We start from the raw sequence: 27,462 nt of genomic DNA on the forward strand, positions 1-27,462 counted from the left end.
CATTCTATACTCCGCTCTATACTCTATACTCCACGCTACTCTACTCCATAGTCTAACCTATACTCTACTCTATACTCTACTATATAGTCTAACCTATACTCTACTCTATACTCTACTATATAGTCTAACCTATACTCTACTCTATACTCTACGCTACTTTATACTCTACTATTCTATACTCTATACTCTTGTCTCTAAACTACTCTATATTCTACTCTATACTCTACTCTATACTATACTCTAGACTCCACTCTGCTTCATATTCAACTCGACTCTATACTACACTCTATACTCTAACCTTTACTCAACCATATACACTAGTCTATACTCTACTCTATGCTATATTCTACTCTATACTCTCTACTCTACTCTACTCTATTCTACTCTACTCTACTCTACTCTATACTCTACTATCCTCTTAACTCTACTCCACTCTACACTCTACTCTACTCTATACTCTATTCTACTCTATACTCTACTCTATGCTATACTCTACTCTATGCTATATTCTACTCTGCTCTCTACTCTACTCTACTCTACTCTATACTCTAATCTCCTCTTAACTCTACTCCACTCCATAATCTACTCTACTCTATACTCTACTCTACTCTATTCTACTCTACTCCACTCTACATTCCTCTCCTCTCCTCCAAGAAACCCATTATCACCACATACAGTAACTTTAGGAAAGGGGGGCTGTAAAATAAAGCATTACTACCCTCATTAAGCAAGTACTGTAAAAGCCATATCACCCATAGCCTCAATCTCTCTGTGGACGTCTATAATAAAGTACATATTCTACCCCCTATAACATCCATGTCTCTGCCCCCGCAAGGAGGACCAGACACCCCTCCACATCGCGTCTCGTCTGGGGAAGACTGAGATAGTCCAGTTGCTACTGCAGCATATGGCCCACCCTGACGCCTCCACTACTAACGGATACACACCTCTCCACATCTCAGCCAGGGAGGGACAGGTGGACGTGGCTTCAGTACTGCTGGAGGCAGGCGCCTCACACTCGCTGGCTACTAAGGTGGGTAGAGATAATACACACACTCACACACACCTACACATACACCCACACACACCTACACACTCACACATACCTACACATACACTCACACTCACACATACCTACACATACACTCACACACACCTGCACGCTCACACATACACGTGTACACACACCTGTGCATATAGGTGTGGTTTTTATGGGGATTTTTTTATGGGATGGAATCCATCCCCTTCTTTTTGTGTGGATTATGTCATAAATATTTCTTGATTCGCTGTATGGCCTCTTTCACAGGCGCAGACTATGGGCCACTGTCAGTGTGACCTGGTTTAATCAATTCATGATTTATGATGCTTTGGAGAACCCCTGGCTTCTTCTCCTGAATTTAGCAAGTAGACGTCGACTTCTGTCACTGAAGGATATTCAACATCCATTGACACAACAATATATCAGTGCTAATTTATTCATATTCTCTGGGCTCTGAGGTTTATGATGCAGTAAAATTCACCCATCTCTCTCCCTGCTCTCCCTTCTTCTCTTTCTCTTTCTCTCTCTTTCTCTCTTTCTCTCTCTCTCTCTCTCTCTCTCTCTCTCTCTCTCTCTCTCTCTCTCTCTCTCTCTCTCTCTCTCTCTCTCTTTCTCTCTCTCTCTATCTCTCTCTCTCTCTCTCTCTGTCCCCATCTTCTTCTCTCTCTATATCTATCTCCCTCTCCTCCCTTCCCCCTCATCTCCTTGTCTAATGGGGATAACAGGTGTGGCATTGTTAGCATCAACAACAGGACAGGGACAGCGGTTTGCCCGTTGAACAACATCTTCCTAGACGTGCTCCTCTCTACCTCTGTCCCTAATCGCCTGTGTTTGATCTGTTAGATAGGTGATGTTTTACAGCCTATGGATTCTAATTTTTCACAACACCACCATTAGTTCCTCTCATTCTCTTCTTATCTACACGTTGTTTCTACTCGGATGTGTATTACATCAAAAATGAACCAGCGTTACACAGATAATAGGATTCCCTCTCTTCATGGGCTGGGTCGTAAACACGGGAGACGTGACATGGAGGCAACACCGTCGTCCTATCGCAACAGCCTAATGTGACAATGGCTAAAGAGCACCACCTGGTGGCTCTGTTGGTAATATGTTACTGCTCAGGTTTTACTCTGTAAATTCGATTTTGGGGTATTACCTATGATTGCATAAGCAATGTGGGTGCACAGAGATTTGTTGCTGTTGTGCATCGTGTTGAATTGCATTATGTTTGGTTCACATACATCATTAGTCGGCCAGGAATTTCTAACCCCTTTGGAAATGACGCTGTCTCGAAATAATTACCTTTGAATATACACTGAGTATACAAAACATTAAGAACACCTGCTCTTTCCATGACATAGGCTGACCAGGTGAATCCAGGTGAAAGCTAAGATCCCTTGTTGATGTCACTTGGTAAATCCACTTCAATCAGTGTAGATGGAGGGGAGGAGACGGGTTGAAGAAGGATGTTTAAGCCTTGAGGCAATTGAGACATGGATTGTGTATGTGTGCCATTCAGAGGGTGAATGGGCAAGACAAAATATGTAAATGCCTTTGAACGGGGTATGATAGTAGGTGCCAGGCGCACCAGTTTGTGTCAAGAACTGCAGCGCTGCCGGGTTTTTTCACACTCAACAGTTTCCTGTGTGTATCAAGAATGGTCCAAAACCCAAAGGACATCCAGCCAACTTGACACAATTGTGGGAAGCATTGGAGTCAACATGTGCCAGCATCCCTGTGAAACGCTTTCAACACCTTGTAGAGGCCATGACCTGACGAATTGAGGCTGTTCTGAGGGCAAAAGGAGGTGCAACTCAATATAAGGAAGCTGTTCCTAATGTTTTGTACACTCAGTGTATTCCATGAGCCTTATGCACATTGATGAAGATATAGATAGTGTTTGTTTCAGTCATTATTAAATGGTCATCTGTATGTTGTCTCCATACAGAAAGGATTCACTCCCCTGCATGTGGCATCCAAGTACGGAAGCCTGGAGGTGGTCAAACTTCTCCTGAAAAAAACAGCTCCTCCTGATTCTGCTGGGAAGGTAAGCATTACCATAAAATTCAAACTCTTAATCATTGTATAGTTTTGTGTTAGAGGGAGAAATAACTACACAGCAGAAAAGTCTGTTTCTCACAAGGTGTGTTATATTTTTACAATATCAGACAATGCTCTGACCTATTTTAAGTGATGAGGAATTATCTGATGAGGAATAGTCTGATGAGAAATAGTCTGACGAGGAATAGTCTGATGAGAAATAGTCTGATGAGAAATAGTCTGATAAGGAATTATCTGATGAGAAATAGTCTGATGAGAAATAGTCTGACGAGGAATAGTCTGATGAGAAATAGTCTGATGAGGAATAGTCTGATAAGGAATTATCTGATGAGAAATAGTCTGATGAGAAATAGTCTGACGAGGAATAGTCTGATGAGAAATAGTCTGATGAGGAATAGTCTGATAAGGAATTATCTGATGAGAAATAGTCTGATGAGAAATAGTCTGACGAGAAATAGTCTGATGAGGACTAGTCTGATGAGGAATAGTCTGACGAGGAATAGTCTGATGAGGAATAGTCTGACGAGGAATAGTCTGATGAGGAATTATCTGATAAGGAATTATCTGATGAGCAATTATCTGATGAGGAATTATCTGATGAGAAATTATCTGATGAGGAATTGTTTGATGAAGAATTATCTGATGAGGAATTATCTGATGAGCAATTATCTGATGAGGAATTATCTGATGAGAAATTATCTGATGAGCAATTATCTGATGAGCAATTATCTGATGAGCAATTATCTGATGAGGAATTGTTTGTGAAGAATTATCTGATGAGGAATTATCTGATGGGGAATTATCTGATGAGGAATTGTTTGATGAGGAATTATCTGATGAGCAATTATCTGATGAGCAATTATCTGATGAGCAATTATCTGATGGGGAATTATCTGATGAGCAATTATCTGATGGGGAATTATCTGATGAGGAATTGTTTGATGAAGAATTATCTGATGAGGAATTGTTTGATGAGGAATTATCTGATGAGGAATGATCTGATGAGGAATTATCTGATGAGGAATAGTCTGATGAGGAATTATCTGGCTATATATTTTAAAAGTCTGTTGTTATTTCTGGTTGAGGCTTTGTTGTCAGCGAGCCTACCGGTAAGCATAGTTTGATTATATCAACTTTTAGTTTGATTAACTGCTGTTTATTCCTCTACTTTTAGGAAAGACAGATAACAGATATAATTTGTTTCTTCTTATTCTTTTTTAATAAGGACCCGCCCAGCGATCCTCCTGCTGCTTGCTCTTTAATATAAGCCTTGTTTTCCGTAACAAGCTGTAATAGTTCCCCTATAACTCAGCTTATTTATCATGTGTTGTGTATGTTGACCAGTGTTCTTAATGGCTGCTTGCTCCGCTAACCAGCCTGGTTTTATCCAATCTGCACTCACCTCGTCATCCTTGCAGAACGGCCTCACACCTCTCCATGTCGCTGCACATTATGATAACCAGAAGGTGGCGCTCCTGCTTTTGGACAAAGGGGCCTCCCCCCACACCACGGCCAAGGTGAGACCTCCGTGAGGCCACTCTGGCACTCTCCCCAAACAGGTGGGAGGAGAGACATCGGTCAGCCTAAGGGTGGACATTCAATGTGGTATTGAAGCTGTGTGTGTGTGTGTGTGTGTGTGTGTGTGTGTGTGTGTGTGTGTGTGTGTGTGTGTGTGTGTGTGTGTGTGTGTGTGTGTGTGTGTGTGTGTGTGTGTGTGTGTGTGTGTGTGCGTGCGTGCGTGCGTGCGTGCGTGCGTGCGTGCGTGCGTGCGTCCGTGTGTTAGTATGTGGTGTGTGCGTGTGTGTGTGAGTGAGTGACTACATCTCTAAAGGTATCTGTATGGCTGAATTTTTCTTTCTCTCTCACACACTCTCCCTCCAGAACGGCTACACCCCACTCCACATTGCGGCGAAGAAGAACCAGATGGACATTGCGGTGGTGCTGCTGCAGTACGGGGCAGACACCAACATCCTGACCAAGCAGGGGGTCACCCCTCTGCACCTGGCCTCACAGGAGGGGCACGCTGACATGGCCAGCCTGCTCATCCAGAAGGGGACTGAAGTCAACGTCTCCACCAAGGTAGGGCTACATCTTCCCATAAGCAGTTTTAAACTGCTTATGTAACGCAGCCGTGGGTTTGAACCCACTCTTCAACGACTCACACATTAAAACCAACTGAAAAAGTTAAAGTTGTACATAGGCCTTCGTACTTTGGTCACAGATACTGACTGCCTCTGTTCTCTGAGACGTGATGTCTCACTGCTTCTGAGGGGTTCAAATGAACAGGGCATCTGATATCAGTCTTTCTTTCCACTCTCCTTTCAGATCTTCTTTCAGATCTTCTATTTTTAAACCTGGTATATGTAATAACTTGCTGGTAAATGTAAAAATGTTTATAAGGTAAACATAACTTTTTCCGATAAGTGTAATAAGTTATTTCATTACCTAGTGAATAACAACTTTTTTCTTATGAATAATGTGATAACTTCAACCAATCATGTTATAACATCACAAAATCAATGTTATTATGTGCTAATTCCCCCAATTGGATGCACATACCAGCACCCACAGCCAATTACAACACAAACAAACTCATGCACATCATCCATGAATACTCATACATAGACACACTCACAAGCACACATTGAAATGTACACACATGCACAGTCGTGTACACACAGACACACGCACACACACACACACACACACACACACACACACACACACACACACACACACACACACACACACACACACACACACACACACACACACACACACACACACACACACACACACACACACACACACACACACACACACACACACACACACACACACACACACACACACACTTGATTATTATTAATCAAGGTTATAATTACATGTTGATGAAGAACATTAATAGCTTCAACCGTTCTGGATGGCACCAGGGCAATTGGAGTCAAATGAATATGTTGAGTATCCTTGCCTGAAACCTGAAGAATGGCATTCGCTTCACAAGCTGACACCTTGGCTTCACCTCAGCAGAGGCTATTAAAGTCTTGTGCTGCACAGAACTAACGCAGTCAGTAACTACCCTCCAGCTCAATCCAACCAGATAGTTTGATTATAAAATAACGTATAATACTCTTTTGTTTTGAAGATTAAATATGATTGATGTTGAATGTGGTATGAAGGTTATGATGAATGATAATGGAAAATTCATGAAGGAGTTATGAATAATTTCATAAGGGGGGGTTATCAAAACAAAAGACGGTGTCACATTGTTTATGCGTTCAGAGCATCGGGCTGTTGAAGATGTTACAGACAAGTGTTCTCCTTAAATGTTTCATCAGTGCCTATCATTAACAGTGCCTATCATTATCAGTGCCTATCATTATCAGTGCCTATCATTATCAGTGCCTATCATTATCAGTGCCTATCATTATCGGTGTCTATCATTATCGGTGCCTATCATTATCGGTGCCTATCATTATCAGTGCCTATCATTATCGGTGCCTATCATTATCGGTGCCTATCATTATCGGTGCCTATCATTATCAGTGCCTATCATTATCAGTGCCTATCATTATCAGTGTCTATCATCATCGGTGCCTATCATCATCGGTGCCTATCATTATCGGTGCCTATCATTATCGGTGCCTATCATTATCGGTGCCTATCATTATCGGTGCCTATCATTATCGGTGCCTATCATTATCGGTGCCTATCATTATCGGTGCCTATCATTATCGGTGCCTATCATTATCAGTGCCTATCATTATCGGTGCCTATCATTATCGGTGCCTATCATTATCAGTGCCTATCATTATCGGTGCCTATCATTACCAGTGCCTATCATTATCAGTGCCTATCATTATCGGTGCCTATCATTATCGGTGCCTATCATTATCAGTGCCTCATTATCATTATCATTGCCTATCATTATCAGTGCCTATCATTATCAGTGCCTATCATTATCAGTGCCTATCATTATCAGTGCCTATCATTATCAGTGCCTATCATTATCGTGCCTATCATTATCTGCCTATCATTATCAGTGCCTATCATTATCAGTGCCTATCATTATCAGTGCCTATCATTATCAGTGCCTATCATTATCGGTGCCTATCATTAACAGTGCCTATCATTATCAGTGCCTATCATTAACAGTGCCTATCATTATCAGTGCATATCATTATCAGTGCCTATCATTATCAGTGCATATCATTATCAGTGCCTATCATTATCAGTGCCTATCATTATCAGTGCCTATCATTATCAGTGCCTATCATTATCAGTGCATATCATTATCAGTGCCTATCATTATCAGTGCCTATCATTATCAGTGCATATCATTATCAGTGCCTATCATTATCAGTGCCTATCATTATCAGTGCCTATCATTATCAGTGCCTATCATTATCAGTGCCTATCGTTATCAGTGCCTATCATCAGTGCCTATCATTATCAGTGCCTATCATTATCAGTGCCTATCATTATCAGTGCCTATCATTATCAGTGCCTATCGTTATCAGTGCCTATCATTACCAGTGCCTATCATTACCAGTGCCTATCATTAACAGTCCCTATCATTAACAGTCCCTATCATTACCAGTGCCTATCATTACCAGTCCCTATCATTAACAGTGCCTATCATTACCAGTCCCTATCATTAACAGTCCCTATCATTAACAGTGCCTATCATTATCAGTGCCTATCATTAACAGTGCCTATCATTATCAGTGCATATAATTATCAGTGCCTATCATTATCGGTGCCTATCATTATCAGTGCCTATCATTATCAGTGCCTATCATTATCAGTGCCTATCATTATCAGTCATTACCAGTGCCTATCATTATCAGTGCCTATCATTATCAGTGCCTATCATTATCAGTGCCTATCATTATCAGTGCCTATCATTATCAGTGCCTATCATTAACAGTGCCTATCATTATCAGTGCCTATCATTATCGGTGCCTATCATTATCTGTGCCTATCATTATCAGTCCCTATCATTATCAGTCCCTATCATTATCAGTGCCTATCATTATCAGTGCCTATCATTACCAGTGCCTATCATTATCAGTGCCTATCATTATCGGTGCCTATCATTATCAGTGCCTATCATTATCGATGCCTATCATTATCGGTGCCTATCATTACCAGTGCCTATCATTATCAGTGCCTATCATTATCAGTGCCTATCATTATCAGTGCCTATCATTACCAGTGCCTATCATTATCAGTGCCTATCATTATCAGTGCCTATCATTATCAGTGCCTATCATTACCAGTGCCTATCATTATCTGTGCCTATCATTATCAGTGCCTATCATTATCAGTGCCTATCATTATCAGTGCATATCATTATCAGTGCCTATCATTATCAGTCACCCCCCTTTGATTTCTTGACATTGTATTGTGTTACAAAATAAGACGTTAAAATGTATTTAATATTTATTTATTTGTCCAGTGATCTATGCAACATTCTTTCAAATGTAAAAGTGGAGGAAATATATCTATCATATTAATATTCCCCTTGATGTTGCAAAAAGACACATACTGGTATATACCCACAAATACAGACTCAACCTTTTATTATAAACACACACATGCACACACAATCACAGGAACAGATAGGCAGGTGACAAAATAACACACACATCTTCAGGCAACATTTTTATTTAAAAATAAAAGTAATGGAAACATGTATTTTTGTTGTCATCTTACCCAAACCTATGACACACAAAACACAGAACAGGTTTGGAGCTGAACAGTGTTAGCCTTTCCTTTGTGGCAGTTAAGGGGCAAAGTGCCTTACTCATAGCCACCAAGGAAGTAGGGGATAGCACCTGAAAGGCAGTAGGTGATAGCACCTGAAAGCCAGTAGGGGATAGCACCTGAAAGGCAGTAGGGGATAGCACCTGAAAGCCAGTAGGGGATAGCACCTGAAAGCCAGTAGGGGATAGCACCTGAAAGCCAGTAGGGGATAGCACCTGAAAGCCAGTAGGGGATAGCACCTGAAAGGCAGTAGGGGATAGCACCTGAAAGCCAGTAGGGGATAGCACCTGAAAGCCAGTAGGTGATAGCACCTGAAAGGCAGTAGGGGATAGCACCTGAAAGCCAGTAGGAGATAGCACCTGAAAGCCAGTAGGGGATAGCAACTGAAAGCCAGTAGGGGATAGCACCTGAAAGGCAGTAGGGGATAGCACCTGAAAGGCAGTAGGGGATAGCACCTGAAAGCCAGTAGGTGATAGCACCTGAAAGCCAGGAGGGGATAGCACCTGAAAAGTGATGTAGGTGTAATTATACTTGTCTAAGACCTAAAAATGTGTGTAAGCTTCCTGCGCTTATGCCTATGTTTAATCTTAGCGGGGTAACAGTCTTGTGGCCTGCAGAATACCTAGGTTAGAAACCAGTCTGTCCAATTGGTGCTATGAATTGGATAGGTGTCTGTGAGGAGGTGAAATGGGTGGTGGAGTGTAACGAAAGTAGTTCTGTAAACCATGCTTTAAGCTATATTTGAGGCTAAACATTGTTTGGAGTATGGAGTAAAACAATCGTATATTATGATGGGATAAGAGCAAGCTATGACCAAGCTAAGACCAAGGTATGACCATGCTGTGACCAAGGTAAGACCAAGCTGTGACCAAGATAAGACCAGGCTATGACCATGGTAAAACCAATATAAAATATATCTTGAATTGTTTGACACTTTTTTGGTTACTACATGGTTCCATATTTGTTATTTCATAGTAGTTTTGATATCTTCACTATTATTCTACAATGTAGAAAATAGTAAAAATAAAGAAAACCCAAACTGTTGAGTGGTACTGTATATCAACAAATACTTTAGGAATCCATACATGATAAAAATCAGAAAACAGAATACATGTATTCATTGAGATGAAATAGTAATTTCACTTGTCCTTATGATGTTGCTTGATGGTCCCAAAGGAACATTCTCTGGGGGACCTTTTTGTAGTTCCCAGTTTGTCCAAGGGGCTTCTCCGGAGATGTTTTTAGGACGTTCTTGGGACGTTGTGTCATGGTCACCTGGGGTCCGACACATTACAGACAAAAGACTACAATTGTGTGTGTGTGTGTGTGTGTGTGTGTGTGTGTGTGTGTGTGTGTGTGTGTGTGTGTGTGTGTGTGTGTGTGTGTGTGTGTGTGTGTGTGTGTGTGTGTGTGTGTGTGTGTGTGTGTGTGTGTGTGTGTGTGTGTGTGTGTGTGTGTGTGTGTGTGTGTGCATCTATCAGTGACACATACATGTCAGTACATACACACAAAAAGTAGGTCACGGCATTGAGCCTTGAGGTGTTGCTTTATTTGTTTTTTGAAACCAGGTTTGCTATTCTCTTGCTGTATATGAGATGGAAGGGAATAAGGGAATTCCATGCAATCATGGCTCTGTGTAATACTGTATGTTACCTTGAAATTGTTCTGGACCTGGGGACTGTGAAAAGACCCTTAGTGGCATGTCTGGTGGAGTAAGTGTCTGTGTCAGTGCCGTACAGAAGTTGACTATGCAAACAATTTGGAAATTCCAACACATTGTTTCTTATAAAAACAAGAAGCGATGCAGTCAGTCTTTCCTCAACTTAACCAAGAGAGACTGGCAGCATAGTATTGATATTAGCCCTCTGATTACAATGAAGAACAACATGTGCCACTCTGTTCTGGGCCAGCTGCAGCTTAACTAGGTCCTTCTTTGTAGCACTTGACCATATGACTGGACAATAATCAAGGTAAGATAGAAGTAGAGCCTGCAGGACTTGCTTTGGAGTGTGGTGTCAAAAAAGCAGAGCATCTCTTTATCACAGATAGCACTCTCCCCATCTTTACAACCATTGAATCAATATGTTTTGACCATGACAGTTTACAATCTAAGGTAACACTAAGTAATTTAATCTCCTCCACTTGTTCAACAGCCGCTATATTCATTACCAAATTCAGCTGAGGTTTAGAACTGAGGGAATGATTTGTACCAAATACAATGCTTTTAGTTTTAGAAATGTTTAGGACCAGTTTATTACTGGCCACGAATTCATAAACTGACTGCAAGTCTTTGTTTAGGGTTGCAGTGATTTCACTAGCTTTGGTTGCTGACGCATATATGGTTGAATCATCAGCATACATGGACACTCAGGCTTTGTTTAATTTCAGTGGCATTGGTAAAAATAGAAAAGAGTAGAGGGCCAATAGAGCTGCCCTGAAGTACACCACACTTTACATGTTTAACATTTGAAAAGGTTCCATTCATGAAAACCCTGTGTTTTATATTAGATAGATAGCTCTCAATCCATGACATGGTTGAAAAGCCATATCACATACGTTTTTTCAACAACTGGTTATCATCAATAATATCAAAGGCTACACTGAAATCTAACAGTCTAGCTCCCACAATCTTCTTATTATCAAGTTCTTTCAACCAGCCATCAGTCATTTGTGCCAGTGCAGTACATGTTGAGTGCCCTTCTCTATAAGCATGCTGAAAGTCTTTTGCTAATTTCTTCACAAAGAAATAGCATTATATATGGTGAATCAAAATCATTAAATTCCTCATTAATTCAATATCGCCTTAACAGTTCGAACTGTCAGTTTCTTAACAGGTGTTTATTATTCCGTGTGCCTCCTTGCTTGACATTACGATGGTCTTTATGACCAAACAGTTCTATTTTTGTTTCATCAGAGAAGAGGACATTACTCCAAAAAGTACGACCTTTGTCCCCATGTGCAGTTGCAAACCGTAGTCTGGCTTTTTTATGGCGGTTTTGGAGCAGTGACTTCTTCCTTGCTGAGCAGCCTTTCAGGTTATGTTGATATAGGACACGTTTTACTGTGGTTATAGATACTTTTGTACCTGTTCCCTCCAGCATCTTCACAAGGTCCTTTGCTGTTGTTCTGGGATTGATTTGCACTTTTCGCACCAAAGTGTGTTCATCTCTAGGAGACAGACCACGTCTTCTTCCTGAGCGGTATGACAGCTGCGTGGTCCCATGGTGTTTATACTTGCGTAATATTGTTTGTACAGATACAAATTGCCCCCAAGGATGAACCAGACACGTGGAGGTCTACAATTTGTTTCTGAGGTCTTGGCTGATTTCTTTTGATTTTCCCATGATGCCAAGCAAGGAGGCACTGAGATTGAAAGTAGGCCTTGAAAAACATCCACAGGTACACCTCCAATTTAGAAGCTTCTAAAGCCATGACATCATAAAAAAAAATCCAAGCTGTTTAAAGGCACAGTCAACTTACTGTATGTAAACCTATGACCCACTGGAATTGTGATACAATTTAAAAATATATATATTTCACCTTTATTTAACCAGGTAGGCTAGTTGAGAACAAGTTCTCATTTACAACTGCTACCTGGCCAAGGTAAAGCAAAGCAGTTCAACAACACGAGTTACACATGGAATAAACAAACATCCAGTCAATAATACAGTAGAAAAAAAGTATATATACAGTTTGTGCAAATGAGGTAAGATAAGGGAGGTAAGGCAATAAAATAGGCCATAGTGGTGAGGTAATTACAATATAGCAATTGAACACTGGAGTGATAGATGTGCAGAAGATGAATGTGCAAGTAGAGATACTGGGGTGTAAAGGAGCAAAATAAATAAATACAGTATGGGGATGAGGTAGTTGGATGGGCTATTTACAGATGAGCTATGTACAGGTGCAATGATCTTTGAGCTGCTCCTACAGCTGGTGCTTACAGTGAGTTAAATAATCTGTCTGTAAACAATTGTTGGAAAAATTACTTGTGTCATGCAAAAATTTGTGGAGTGGTTGAAAAACGAGTTTTAATGACTCCAACCTAAGTGTATGCAAACTGACTTCAACTGGATGTTATATCCTTGTATTGCTAATACTAATACTAATACTGTGTCATCAAAGCAATTACCCAAGTGAGTCTCAGAGATGGCTAATATATGAAAATGATCTGATCTTAGCAAGTTATTTATTTCATGAACCTCATTTCTGAGGCTACATACGGTATATTAATATGGGCTTTTGTAGCCCTTTCCTTGGTAGGTTATCAGAGATAGACATAATATGTTGGTGTGTGTAAGTGTGTGTGTGCTGTGGGGTTGAAACTACGAACCCACAGGCTTGGCTCACTCATCCCTTCCAGGCTTTTGGGAGGGAGGGTGAACAATGAGCCTGTTATAACGAATGTCCCTACGCACCATGTCCCCATGCGCTCTGGCAGCTTTCATGGCTGTGATAAGCTCTTTCATCTTCTGGCGCACAGCTTCAGGATAGTCCTCGTTTCGGTACATTCCTCTCAAGTTCTTGGCTTTTTCCAGAACAGCTACCTTGTCCTATAACCTCAGGAACTTGTCTACTATCGGCCCGGGCCTGTCACCTGTGCCGGTGGGGGTTTTCCAGTCCTGTGGGCGCGCTCCGCCTCAATCTTCCTGTGATCCATCTTCAGTTTCTCAGTGATAATTTCCCTCACTTTGTCCTCGGATTCCATCCAAGTCTCATGTGGAGATTCTGCAATTCCGTCCACAACAATGTTGTTCTGATTTCTCCGTCATTGTTATCATTAGGTCACATACAGAACTTATGTCCTCTCTCAATGACTTACAGATTGCTGTCATCTTGCTGTTCTCCTGTTTAAACCCTTCAAATTGACCCTGGGTGAACTGCAAACTGTTCTTCAGGTCCTGGACCTCTCTGGTCAGATCGCCCATTATTTTATTACTCCACCAATATTTGGACACAACACTATTTTCATGTTGTTGTAACAACTGCTTATAGAACTATTTTTGTTTGTTTAAAAGATCCTTCACCTGTGATAGAGAGACATCACTATCCTCAATGGTACTCCCACCAGCTTTGGTCTTTGTCATGGTAGGAATGTAGACTGTTACTCCTCGCAGTTCCAGACAGGGCAGGTCACAAGGCAGAGGGAAACACCAACAAACAGCAAGGATTCAAACAGTCACACTCCCGAGTCAATCCGTGGTCCTAGCCGCATGGGCTTTGGCTCATCACACTCTAGCGACTCCTTGTGGCGGGCCGGGCGCCTAAAGGCTGACATGGGTTGTCAGGTGAAAGGTGTTTCCTCCGACACATTGGTGCGGCTGGCTTCCGGGTAAAGTGGGCGGGTGTTAAGAAGCGCGGCCCGTTGGGAAATTGCAGCGATGATGGAAATTGGAGAGAAAAAGGGGGTAAAATACAAAAGATACAACAACAAAAAAGATAAGCCAGCGTCAACAATAATAAGCTACTCCTCCGGAGAAAAATAGACATGCAATTGTTCCTTGTAATAGAGTGAACGTCCTAAACCTTAATGTGATGTTATACAGTATGTTGACAATTATTCAAAAACAAGTCAGTTAATGCATAGTTATTTTGCAAAAGAAAACCATAACAAAGACACGTGTTTTAATGCTTGCCACCGGAGAAATGATAAAGGACCTACATTCATACAGTTTCTTGACTCTGTCCAGCTTGCTAATAACCACTGAAATCGAAGCTAGACATTCAGGGAGCATTGCAAATTCCAAAAACAATGGATAAAACGATGGATGGAGGCACTTTTTATGCGAATGTAAAACGAAATCTGTGCGGCCCTCCGGACCTCGTTGAAGACCTAATGTGTGTGTGTTACATTTACTGGAAAACGTTATTCCGTTTATCGTTCAACGTTTTATTACGTTTACAGGCAAGAAAAGGTTTTATTATGTTTACAGGCAACATTTTATTTATTACAGTGGCAAGAAAAGTTATGAGAACCCTTTGGAATTACCTGGATTTCTGCATAAATTGGTCATAAAATTTGATCTGACCTTCATCTAAGTCACACCAATTAGACAAACACAGTCTGCAATAAACAGCATTAAACTCAACCAAATGTTTTTTTGTAGTTGCAGATCAGACCTACACAACGGTCAGGAGGAATTTTGGACCATTCATCTTTACAAAACTGTTTCAGTTCAGCAATATTCTTGGGGTGTCTGGTGTGAACCGCTCTCGAGGTCATGCCACAGCATTTTAAATGGGGTTGAGGTCAGGACTCTGACTGAGCCGCTCCAGAAGGTGTATTTTCTTCTGTTGAAGCCATTCTGTTGTTGATTTATTTCTGTGTTTTGGGTCATTGTCCTGTTGCATCACTCAACTTCTGTTGAGGTTCAGTTGGCGCACAGACAGTCTTACGTTTTTCTGCAAAATGTCTTGATAAACTTGGGGATTCATCTTTCCGTCGGGTGTTAAGAAGCGCGGATAGGGGGGGTCGTGACTCAACTTTCGCCTCCCATTTTTCTGTCGATGATAGCATGTTGTCCAGGCCCTGAGGCAGCAAAGCATCCCTGAACCATGGTGCTCCCTCCACCATACTTTACAGTTGGGATGAGGTTTTGATGTTGGTGTGATGTGCCTTTTTCTTCTCCACACATTGTGTTGTTTGTTCCTTCCAAATAACTCGAACGGTAGTTTCTTCTTATTTTGCCAGTCGTGTTGTGGAACATCCAGGTGCTCTTTTGCAAACTTCAGATGTGCAGAAATGTGTTTTTTTGGACAGCAGTGGCTTCTTCTGTGGTGTCCTCCCATGAGCACCATTCTTGTTTAGTGTTTTACATATCGTAGACTCGTCAACAGAGATGTTAGCATGTTCCAGAGATTTCTGTAAGTCTTTAGCTGACACTCTAGGATTCTTCTTAACCTCATTAAGCATTCTGCAATGTGCTCTTGCAGTCGTCTTTGCAGGATGGCAACTCCTAGGGAGAGTAGCAACTGTGCTGAACTTTCTCCATTTATAGACAATTTATCTTACTGTGGACTGATGAACATCAAGGCTTTTAGAGATACTTTTGTAACTCTTTCCAGCTTTATGCAAGTCAACTATTCTTAATCTTAGGTCTTCTGAGATTTATTTTTTTCGAGGCATGGTTCACATCAGGCAATGCTTCTTGTGAATAGCAAACTCAAATTTTGTGAGTGTTTTTTATAGGGCAAAGCAGCTTTACCCAACATCTCCAATCTCGTCTCATTGATTGGACTCCAGGTTAGCTGACTCGTGACTCCAATTAGCTTTTGGAGAAGTCATCAGCCTAGGGGTTCACATACTTTTTTCAACCTACAGTGTGAATGTTTAAATGATGTATTCAATATAGTCAAGAAAAATACAATAATTTGTGTGTTATTAGTTTAAGCACAATGTTTGTCTATGTGAAGATCAGATCAAATTTTATGCAGAAATCCAGGTAATTCCAAAAGGTTCACATACATTTACATTTACATTTAAGTCATTTAGCAGACACTCTTATCCAGAGCGACTTACAAACCTTTTCTTGCCGCTGTACATAAAAAATCAGAAAGTTATTACAAATAGAAAAGATTATTACATTTACCAGTGTTATTATATTTAGCAGTGTTATTACATTTAGCAGGGTTATTACATTTAGCAGTGTTATTACATTTAGCAGTGTTATTACATTTAGCAGTGTTATTACATTTACCAGTGTTATTATATTTAGCAGTGTTATTACATTTAGCAGTGTTATTACTTTTAGCTTTGTTACAAACACTCAGTTGTGATTACAGAGCTCCTGCATGGCTTACGAGAATGTAGCAGGAGTGAAGTTAAAAGAGGGATGGAGAGCTATTTCATGGCTATTTTAGGAACAGTAAGATTGCTGGTGCCCAGTGCTGTAGATGGAGTCACAGCAAGGGATGTGGGAGGTTAGTACACTGCCGTGACGACCATGGATCCTACCATGATCCTACTTAATTATCCCTGTCTGTAATCGAAAGCGAGACACACACCTGCTCGCATGCACACACCTACACACGCTTATAGATATGCACATACTAAACATGCATACGCTTATGAATACAGGACATGCACACAAACACATGTGCTCACATACGCACACAAACACACATGCCCGCACACACACAAGCGCACACTTTATAGTCCCGCCCAGACACACATTGTCTTAGAAATGTAGATCAGGGCCGTCAGTCAACCTCCTCTATCCCCATTTATCACAGGGATTTGTTTCAAGCAGAAACCCCCGATTTATTCCTCCTTTAACCGTTTTCCTATCCGCTCATTCTTCATCCAGCTCTATCACTGAACCCCAGACAGACCTGAGTGGATGTAGATATATCACTGCTGTACCAGACTCAGTCTGCCTTGTCATATATACTGTACCGATGACAAATGCAAACTATCTCACTGATAACACCTGGTGGAGTGCATCTGCACTCTGCATGAGTGAAACGGGTCATAAAACCCAAGTACCCAATTCACATTTCCTCCCCTGTCAACGTGTCATTTCCTGTTTTGGTGGTAAAGGTCGCCTGTCACTCAAAACTCCCTCAATATTTAGGGGAACCATGTAACCTAATGTAACCACATACAGTATCTATGGACAATCTCCTGTCTATAGTTACACTATACCGTGTGCTAATTGATTGATGGATTTAGAGATGGGGTGAGTAACATATTGTAACATATTGTCCCTTCAGAGTGGCCTCACCTCCCTCCATCTTGCTGCCCAGGAGGACAAGGTGGTTGTCAGTGAGATACTGGCTACACATGGAGCCAACCTGGACCAGCAAACTAAGGTATGGACAGAACTTACATTCATTTAAGTTGAGCATAGAATGACCATTCTACTGGAAGGATGATAAGGCACTAGTATTTATCTTTGATAATGTTAGTAGATGTGTTTTGATACTGTGATTTGTTTTTCTCCTCCAGTTGGGCTACACTCCACTGATTGTAGCGTGTCACTATGGAAACGCCAAGATGGTCAACTTCCTCTTACAGAACGGTGCTAGCGTCAACGCCAAAACCAAGGTAATAAACCATACACAAAACTGCCACAGTGCATTTATTTTTTTATTTTTTTATTTTACCTTTATTTTACCAGGCAAGTCAGTTAAGAACATATTCTTATTTTCAATGACGGCCTGGGAACAGTGGGTTAACTGCCTGTTCAGGGGCAGAACGACAGATTTGTACCTTGTCAGCTCGGGGTTTGAACTCGCAACCTTCCTGTTACTAGCCCAACGCTCTAACCACTAGGCTACGCTGCCACCCCATTATAATGGGGTTTGTTGCATATCGAAAAGCATAAGAAAGGTGTATATAGTGTGTGATAAAGCACTTAAACACTTTTTCTCTGTGTTATGAATGTCAATACATGCTTTTCTTTAACGGCGTGCTAGCCCAAGGGTTCACGTTTGAATCTCTTAAATGTCCAGGCCTTGCCAGACAGTCATTAAAGTCAGTACTTTATCTTCTCAGAATGGATACACTTCCCTCCACCAAGCAGCACAGCAAGGAAACACACACATCATCAATCTACTGCTGCAGAATGGAGCTAAGCCCAACAACATCACTGTGGTGAGTGGACTCGCTCCTGAACGCACCACACACACACACACACACACACACACACACACACACACACACACACACACACACACACACACACACACACACACACACACACACACACACACACACACACACACACACACACACACACACACACACACACACACACACACACACACACACACACACACACACACACACACACACACACACTTATGTCTTTCTCCCATCCTAACAGAATGGTAACACAGCTCTGGCCATCGCCCGGCGACTGGGCTACATCTCTGTGGTGGACACACTCAAGGTGGTCACCGAGGAGATTATTACCTCGACAACCGTGAGTCATTCAACTATCTCAGTTCAACAGCCCTTCACATCTAGTCTGAAATCACAGTATTTACACATGGTGTTTATTTAGCCTGTGAGGGGCAAATCCTAACTTCCACTTGAGTTGAATTTTCACTTCATTTTGCATTAATGTCAATAGTAGACTAAGTGACAATTTGACTGAAGTTACATGTAGGATTCGTCCCTCAAATTGTAACGGGTTTGACTGTTTATGTTGTCTAGACGGTGACAGAGAAACACAAGATGAACGTTCCTGAGACCATGACTGAAGTCTTGGATGTCTCTGATGAGGAGGGTGAGTTTGACACTTGATCCAGTCACTAGCCTACTGTATATGACCAGCACCATATATAGAGACAGTTATTCTAAACTTCAGTCTATTTATGTGGTTGATTTAGTGGTTTGACCTACTAGCACCTCCGTAGGCCTGACTTCAAACCCTGTCCCAGTTTCCCTGTATACTCTTAGAAAAAAACAAAATGGTTCTTCAGCTATTCCCATAGGAGAACCCTTTGAAGAACCCTTTTTGGTTCCAGGTAGAACAGTTTTGGTTCCAGGTAGATCCCTTTTGGGTTCCAGGAAGAACCCTTTCCACAGCTTATACATGGAACCCAAAAGGGTTCTACCTGGAACCAAAAATGGTTCCCCTATGGAAGCTGTCAGGCGACGATTGGGTTTGGTTTGGCGGTTCCAACAGACATTTCTTGATATTGGGTGTGTTGTTAATGAACGTTGCTTTGTGGGTCTATATTTGCACATTTGTCTGATAGTTAGACTAAGTGTATTACTTACTCTTACAGTTGTTGTGCTAATTCTAGTGATGGCACTTAGTATTGAGTTTGAGTCACCCTGTAGATGAATGATTTCATATTGTGCATATTCTCTCTCTGCCTACAGGCAGCGGTTATGCTATTGACACAGGGACATCTCTCTCTGCCTACAGGCAGCGGTTATGCTATTGACACAGGGACATCTCTCTCTGCCTACAGGCAGTGGTTATGCTATTGACACAGGGACATCTCTCTCTGCCTACAGGCAGCAGTTATGCTATTGACACAGGGACATCTCTGTCTGCCTACAGGCAGCGGTTATGCTATTGACACAGGGACATCTCTGTCTGCCTACAGGCAGCGGTTATGCTATTGACACAGGGATATCTCTCTCTGCCTACAGGCAGCGGTTATGCTATTGACACAGGGACATCTCTTTCTGCCTACAGGCAGTGGTTATGCTATTGACACAGGGACATCTCTCTCTGCCTACAGGCAGCGGTTATGCTATTGACACAGGGACATCTCTCTTTGCCTACAGGCAGCGGTTATGCTATTGACACAGGGACATCTCTGTCTGCCTACAGGCAGTGGTTATGCTATTGACACAGGGACATCTCTCTCTGCCTATAGGCAGCGGTTATGCTGTTGACACAGGGACATCTCTGTCTGCCTACAGGCAGCGGTTCATGCTATTGACTCAGGGACATCTCTCTCTGCCTACAGGCAGCGGTTATGCTATTGACACAGGGACATCTCTCTCTGCCTACAGGCAGCGGTTATGCTATTGACACAGGGACATCTCTCTCTGCCTACAGGCAGCGGTTATGCTATTGACACAGGGACATCTCTCTCTGCCTACAGGCAGCGGTTATGCTATTGACACAGGGACATCTCTCTCTGCCTACAGGCAGCGGTTATGCTATTGACACAGGGACTTCTCTCTCTGCCTACAGGCAGCGGTTATGCTATTGACACAGGGACTTCTCTCTCTGCCTACAGGCAGCGGTTATGCTATTGACACAGGGACTTCTCTCTCTGCCTACAGGCAGCGGTTATGCCATTGACACAGGGACTTCTCTCTCTGCCTACAGGCAGCGGTTATGCTATTGACACAGGGACATCTCTCTCTGCCTACAGGCAGCGGTTATGCTATTGACACAGGGACATCTCTCTCTGCCTACAGGCAGCGGTTATGCTATTGACACAGGGACTTCTCTCTCTGCCTACAGGCAGCGGTTATGCTATTGACACAGGGACTTCTCTCTCTGCCTACAGGCAGCGGTTATGCTATTGACACAGGGACTTCTCTCTCTGCCTACAGGCAGCGGTTATGCCATTGACACAGGGACATCTCTCTCTGCCTACAGGCAGCGGTTATGCTATTGACACAGGGACATCTCTCTCTGCCTACAGGCAGTGGTTATGCTATTGACACAGGGACATCTCTGTCTGCCTACAGGCAGCGGTTATGCTATTGACACAGGAACGTCTCTCTTTGTCTCTCTGCCTCACTTGTTCTGTCAGCCTATCCTACAGTACGCTACCAGCTGTACACTAAGGGCTGTATACCCTTTTCACACTATGCTGCCAACCTGAACGGTACTGTACTGGCTCAGGCAATTTCCTTTCACACTGTCCTTTCCAGTTCATTTCCTCTAATTTTGTGGGGGTTTTAGATGGCCAGCCCAGTGCAGCTTGGCTCAGTTTGGTTCAGCTCTGTATTGTGAAAAGGGTATTATTGATTCTGCCCCCTGCTGTTCAGTAGTGGTAACAGCAGCAGTAGAGCTTTGTAACGTGGACACAAGACAGTTACGAACTCTGTGTTTCCAAGCTCATCTGTAGTGTTTACAAGCGCTTTTATGTGATGATGAAGAGGGAGGATGATCATGTATGAATGTGTGTGTCTGTACGTGCGTAACTCAACCTCATGTCAGTTTGATTGTGCACATTCACATCCCAGGTAAGTGTTCGCCCCTGCGTAGTTACTCCTGCTGGGCGCACACCAAATCACAACGTCCCCTTCCCCAGAACGATCCTATCTTCTTCCATGGTCCTCACACATCTGCTCTCCCTCTCATCCTTTCATTCTTTCTTTCTTTCTCTCTTCCTCTTCCTCTTCCTCTTCCTCTTTGTCTCTCTCTCTCTCTCTCTCTCTCTCTCTCTCTCTCTCTCTCTCTCTCTCTCTCTCTCTCTCTCTCTCTCTCTCTCTCTCTCTCTCTCTCTCTCTCTCTCTCTCTCTCTCTCTCTCTCTCTCTCTCTCTCTCTCTCTCTCTCTCTCTCTCTCTCTCTCTCTCTCTCTCTCTCTCTCTCTCTCTCTCTCTCTCTCTCTCTCTCTCTCTCTCTCTCTCTCTCTCTCTCTCTCTCTCTCTCTCTCTCTCTCTCTCTCTCTCTCTCTCTCTCTCTCTCTCTCTCTCTCTCTCTCTCTCTCTCTCTCTCTCCTCTCTCTCTCTCCCCCAGGTGATGACACTATGACAGGGGATGGAGGGGAGTATCTGAGGGCAGAGGACCTGAGGGAGCTGGGGGATGACTCCCTGCCTGGACAGTACCTGGATGGGATGAACTACCTGCGCTTTAGCCTGGAGGGGGGACGCTCTGACAGGTAGTCTATACACGTACCTATGGTAGAGGAGAAGGGTGTATGAATGCTCTAATATTTCTGATGCTCTTTCACTCATTTCTTCTCCTTCCTACCATGCTTACGTAGTCGAATCCAGAGGTATGTGCTTTTGTCTCTTTATGCTATGGTTTCTCTATGGCAGGTTTAACTAAGAGATGGCCCTCTTATTGCCCCCCCTACATTTCTGAACAAATTTTTTTTTAAAGACTGTAAAACCACCAGTAAACCAGCTCAATGTTATTATAGCCTTCCATTCTCCTCCTTTTAGAGTACTACTTATACTGATGTTTAGATTATTGCCATATTGGGTGGTGAACAGTGTTTTAGCTGTGTGTGATTTTTCCATGGCTACCAACCTCACATTCTCCTCCTCTCCTCAGTTCGGACAGGTCCTACACTCCCAGTCACCACGGTTACTACTCTCCCAAACAGGACAGCCTGATGGACGAGATGTTAACCGGCCAAAACGTAAGTAAAGTGTTCAACATTTTACGTATTCTGCACCAAACATGCTGTACTGTGCATTCTACAGTATGCTTTGCATTGCTCAATGCATTTGTTCAGAACATAATATACACTGAGTGTACAAAACAATAGGAACAGTTCCTAATATTGAGTTGCCCCCCCCCCCCCCCCCTTGCCCTCAGAACAGCCTCAATTTGTCAGGACATGGACTCTGCAAGGTGCTGAAAGTGTTCCACAGGGATGCTGGCCCATGTTGACTCCAATGCCTCCCACAATTGTGTCAAGTTGGCTGGATGTCCTTTGGGTGGTGGACCATTCTTGATACACGGGAAACTGTTGAGCGTGAAAAACCCTGCAGTATTGCAGTTCGACACAAACCGGTGCGCCTGGTACCTTGTACCATACCCTGTTCAAAGGCATTTAAATAATTTGTCTTATCCATTCACCCTCTGAATGGCACACATACACAATCCATGTCTCAATTGTCTCAAGGCATAAAAAGTGGATTTAGCAAGTGACATCAATAAGGGATCATAGCTTTCACCTGAATTCACCTGATCAATCTATGTCATGGAAAAAGCAGGTGTTCATAATGTTTTGTACAATCAGTATAGATTACTTCAATAAAATGGGTTGTAATATTTGTAAAAGCTGCAGTATTGGAATATTGAAAGACTGCCTTTAAAATGTAATTTATCTAATAGTAGAAAGTCACAAAAGGTGTGAGTTTGAGTAAAGATGGTCACCAAAGTGTCTTCCCTAACACTGCAGTGTCTGACCTAACACTGTAGTGTCTGACCTAACACTGCAGTGTCTGACCTAACACTGCAGTGTCTGACCTGACCTAACACTACAGTGTCTGACCTGACCTAACACTGCAGTGTCTGACCTGACCTAACACTGCAGTGTCTGACCTGACCTACCACTGCAGTGTCTGACCTAACACTGCAGTGTCTGACCTGACCTAACACTGCAGTGTCTGACCTGACCTAACACTGCAGTGTCTGACCTGACCTAACACTGCAGTGTCTGACCTGACCTAACACTGCAGTGTCTGACCTGACCTAACACTGCAGTGTCTGACCTGACCTAACACTGCAGTGTCTGACCTGACCTAACACTGCAGTGTCTGACCTGACCTAACACTGCAGTGTCTGACCTAACACTGCAGTGTCTGACCTAACACTGCAGTGTCTTCCCTAACACTGCAGTGTCTTCCCTAACACTGCAGTGTCTGACCTGACCTAACACTGCAGTGTCTGACCTAACACTGCAGTGTCTGACCTAACACTGCAGTGTCTGACCTAACACTGCAGTGTCTTCCCTAACACTGCAGTGTCTTCCCTAACACTGCAGTGTCTGACCTAACACTACAGTGTCTGACCTGACCTAACACTGCAGTGTCTTCCCTAACACTGCAGTGTCTTCCCTAACACTGCAGTGTCTTCCCTAACACTGCAGTGTCTTCTCTAACACTGTAGTGTCTGACCTAACACTGCAGTGTCTGACCTAACACTACAGTGTCTGACCTGACCTAACACTGCAGTTTCTTCCCTAACACTGCAGTGTCTTCCCTAACACTGCAGTGTCTTCCCTAACACTGCAGTGTCTTCCCTAACACTGTAGTGTCTGACCTAACACTGCAGTGTCTGACCTAACACTACAGTGTCTGACCTGACCTAACACTGCAGTTTCATCCCTAACACTGCAGTGTCTTCCCTAACACTGCAGTGTCTTCCCTAACACTGTAGTGTCTGACCTAACACTGCAGTGTCTGACCTAACACTACAGTGTCTGACCTGACCTAACACTGCAATGCATTCTGTGTTCAAATGATGGTAGGCAGTGGTAGGTCAGTCCCTAACAAGTGTGTCTTTGTTGCGTGCCAGGTGTCGTCTCTTTCCAGGGAAAATGAGAAGGACTCGTACCGTCTGAGCTGGGGCACAGAAAACCTGGACAATGTGGCACTGTCTTCCAGCCCCGTCCACTCTGGGTAGGTACCGCGGGGGCACAGCAGGCACACAGAAGGGTTGGGTTTTGACTATCAAAATAGTCCAAAACCTTATTTTGGTGCAAAAGGTGCAACAGTTATCTGATCTAAGCCATCATGAGTACAGGTCTCCCAATGTGTTCAGCCCCTGAAGCAGCACTACAGCAGTGGTGTGTTCAGCCCCTGAAGCAGCACTAGAGCAGTGGGGGGTTCAGCCCCTGAAGCAGCACTAGAGCAGTGGGGGATTCAGGTACCTCAAGCAGCACTAGAGCAGGGGTGGGTTCAGGTACCTCAAGCAGCACTAGAGCAGTGGGGGGTTCAGGTACCTCAAGCAGCACTAGAGCAGTGGGGTGTTCAGGTACCTCAAGCAGCACTAGAGCAGTGAGGGGTTCAGGTACCTCAAGCAGCACTAGAGCAGTGGGGGTTCAGGTACCTCAAGCAGCACTACAGCAGTGGGGGGTTCAGGTACCTCAAGCAGCACTAGAGCAGTGGGGGGTTCAGGTACCTCAAGCAGCACTAGAGCAGGGGTGGGTTCAGGTACCTCAAGCAGCACTAGAGCAGTGGTGGGTTCAGGTACCTCAAGCAGCACTAGAGCAGTGGGGGGTTCAGGTACCTCAAGCAGCACTAGAGCAGTGGGGGGTTCAGGTACCTCAAGCAGCACTAGAGCAGGGGTGGATTCAGGTACCTCAAGCAGCACTAGAGCAGGGGTGGGTTCAGGTACCTCAAGCAGCACTAGAGCAGTGGGGGGTTCAGGTACCTCAAGCAGCACTAGAGCAGTGGTGGGTTCGGGTACCTCAAGTAGCACTAGAGCAGGGGTGGGTTCAGGTACCTCAAGTAGAGATGCTGTTGATTTTTGCAGTTTTGAGAGAAGATTCACAACCTTTTGTAATCCTACTCTAAACCTCATCTGTTAAGCGGCTTTGGGTATGAAGAGCAGTAATGAACAATGTTAGGGCTTATTATAGATCTATTAGTGTAATACATTATGATAGGAAGATACCCTGTTGTCCTCAGGCTAGCTCTCTCTGCCACACTAATTGGTAACAATAAGGAAAGATAATCCCTCTTCGTTATAATGACAGAAATCCTGAATCACTAATGTTGGGCCACTGAGTATGTCTCTAAGTACTGGTTCAGTACAAGCAATATGACAAACACTTATATCCCTTTCTATCTATCTATCTATCTATCTATCTATCTATCTATCTATCTATCTATCTATCTCACTGTCTGTCTCTCTTGCTCTCTCTCTCTCTCTCTCTCTCTCTCTCTCTCTCTCTCTCTCTCTCTCTCTCTCTCTCTCTCTCTCTCTCTCTCTCTCTCTCTCTCTCTCTCTCTCTCTCTCTCTCTCTCTCTCTCTCTCTCTCTCTCTCTCTCTCTCTCTCTCTCTCTCTCTCTCTGTCTCTCTCTCTCTCTCTCTCTCCTTCTGTCTTATCGGGTCTCTGTTCCGTTTTCAGACGTTCCTCTCCGTGCCATGATCATGGCGACAGCAGGTGACCTACTGCACCTTGGTTTCTTCCTCTTCGTCCTCCTCTTCCTCCTCCTTTCACAGTGTGCTCTCCTTCCGGGGAGATGTGTGTGTGCATGTGCGCGCGCGTGTGTGTGTGTGTGTCAAAAATGCCTGAAAGCGAGTGCAACACTACTAACAGATGTTGCCCACGTTCACCAATTCCCCCGTTTTAGCTTTCAATCACTTTGCCATTCATTTTTACACAGGCCTCTTTATAAAGGGACTTAGTCCACTTTTATCAGATGGAAGACATCTTTTGCACCTAGTGCTGCAATCAAAAAGTCACACACATTTCCTCATCATCATTGGTCAGCCATTGTGTCCATCTTGGTTGAATCCTGCCGACTCATGGTGGCCATTTTGTTAGTTGTTTCACTGTGTTGGGTCAATTCACAGCTGCAAAGTCTTGTGTTTGATCTCCATGTTTGACGTTGTGCTTTATTGTCTACGCGTTGGAGTGTCATTTTCATGGTTTATTTGCTTTACATAACATAATGGTGTCACAGGTGAAGTGTGTTCGTAGCAGCGCTATTACATTAACTGTACTACAGTATGTAGTGTTATCATGACACCCAATCCCCTCTCACTTGTGTCTTGTGTTTTTGCATGTGGGTGTGGGCATGCAGTGAAACTGTCATTCTTATGTCTGTTTTAACATGGGATTCATATTTGACCGTAGTTATCAAGTCAAAAATCCATATTTTTTCTGTAATATATGTAATGTACGTTATCTGTGTAAAGGGTAATGTACAAAGCAGCGGAGGCTGGTGGGAGCCGCTATAGGAGGAGGGACTCGTTGTAATGGCTGGAATGGAATAAATGGAATGGGACCAAACGTATAGAAACCACGTTTGACTCCGTTCCATTAATTCCATTCCAGCCATTACAATGAGCCTGTCCTCCTATAGCACCTCCCACCAGCCTCATCTGGTACAAAGAGACAATGCATAAATAAAAAAACAAAATATTTTTGTATTGTAAACATAATATCTGTCCCCGCCCATTCCCTTCACAGCTTCCTGGTTAGCTTCATGGTTGACGCCAGGGGCGGAGCCATGCGGGGTTGCCGCCACAACGGCCTGCGCATCATCATCCCACCGCGGAAGTGCAGCGCTCCCACGCGGGTGACCTGCCGGCTGGTAAAGAGGCACCGCCTGGCCACCATGCCTCCCATGGTGGAGGGAGAGGGCCTGGCCAGCAGGCTGATCGAGGTGGGGCCTGTCGGAGCCCAGTTCCTCGGGTAAGATACCGGAGATTGAGGGAGAGGGTTAGTGTGAGAGAGGTAGGAGTATACAGAA

At 43.4% G+C, this 27,462-nt stretch overlaps 1 protein-coding gene across 42 annotated transcripts in view; it reads left to right on the top strand.

Annotated features, from left to right (window-relative positions):
• The window catches only part of LOC124014455 (ankyrin-2-like), a 296,971-nt gene that overhangs the window by 225,827 nt on the left and 43,682 nt on the right, over positions 1 to 27,462 (top strand). For 26 of the 42 annotated variants that reach the window (XR_006835021.1, XR_006835022.1, XR_006835023.1 and 23 more), the window contains 15 exons: positions 836 to 1,033; positions 2,991 to 3,089; positions 4,522 to 4,620; positions 4,985 to 5,182; positions 17,585 to 17,683; positions 17,820 to 17,918; positions 18,369 to 18,467; positions 18,700 to 18,798; positions 19,032 to 19,104; positions 22,040 to 22,181; positions 22,287 to 22,298; positions 22,580 to 22,667; positions 24,554 to 24,657; positions 26,112 to 26,147; positions 27,180 to 27,404. Coding sequence is in view for 38 of the 42 variants with exons in the window: in XM_046329454.1 (XP_046185410.1) it covers positions 836 to 1,033; positions 2,991 to 3,089; positions 4,522 to 4,620; positions 4,985 to 5,182; positions 17,585 to 17,683; positions 17,820 to 17,918; positions 18,369 to 18,467; positions 18,700 to 18,798; positions 19,032 to 19,104; positions 22,040 to 22,181; positions 22,287 to 22,298; positions 22,580 to 22,667; positions 24,554 to 24,657; positions 26,112 to 26,147; positions 27,180 to 27,404 (1,670 nt within the window). In the remaining 4 variants the exon portion in view is untranslated. The remainder of the gene's footprint in view (positions 1 to 835; positions 1,034 to 2,990; positions 3,090 to 4,521; positions 4,621 to 4,984; positions 5,183 to 17,584; positions 17,684 to 17,819; positions 17,919 to 18,368; positions 18,468 to 18,699; positions 18,799 to 19,031; positions 19,105 to 22,039; positions 22,182 to 22,286; positions 22,299 to 22,579; positions 22,668 to 24,553; positions 24,658 to 26,111; positions 26,148 to 27,179; positions 27,405 to 27,462) is intronic. The other 16 variants (XM_046329453.1, XM_046329460.1, XM_046329459.1 and 13 more) reach the window with 3 other exon arrangements.

Source organism: Oncorhynchus gorbuscha, linkage group LG25 (genome assembly GCF_021184085.1).
Source record: "Oncorhynchus gorbuscha isolate QuinsamMale2020 ecotype Even-year linkage group LG25, OgorEven_v1.0, whole genome shotgun sequence".
In the NCBI taxonomy this organism is placed as follows: Eukaryota; Metazoa; Chordata; class Actinopteri; order Salmoniformes; family Salmonidae; genus Oncorhynchus; species Oncorhynchus gorbuscha.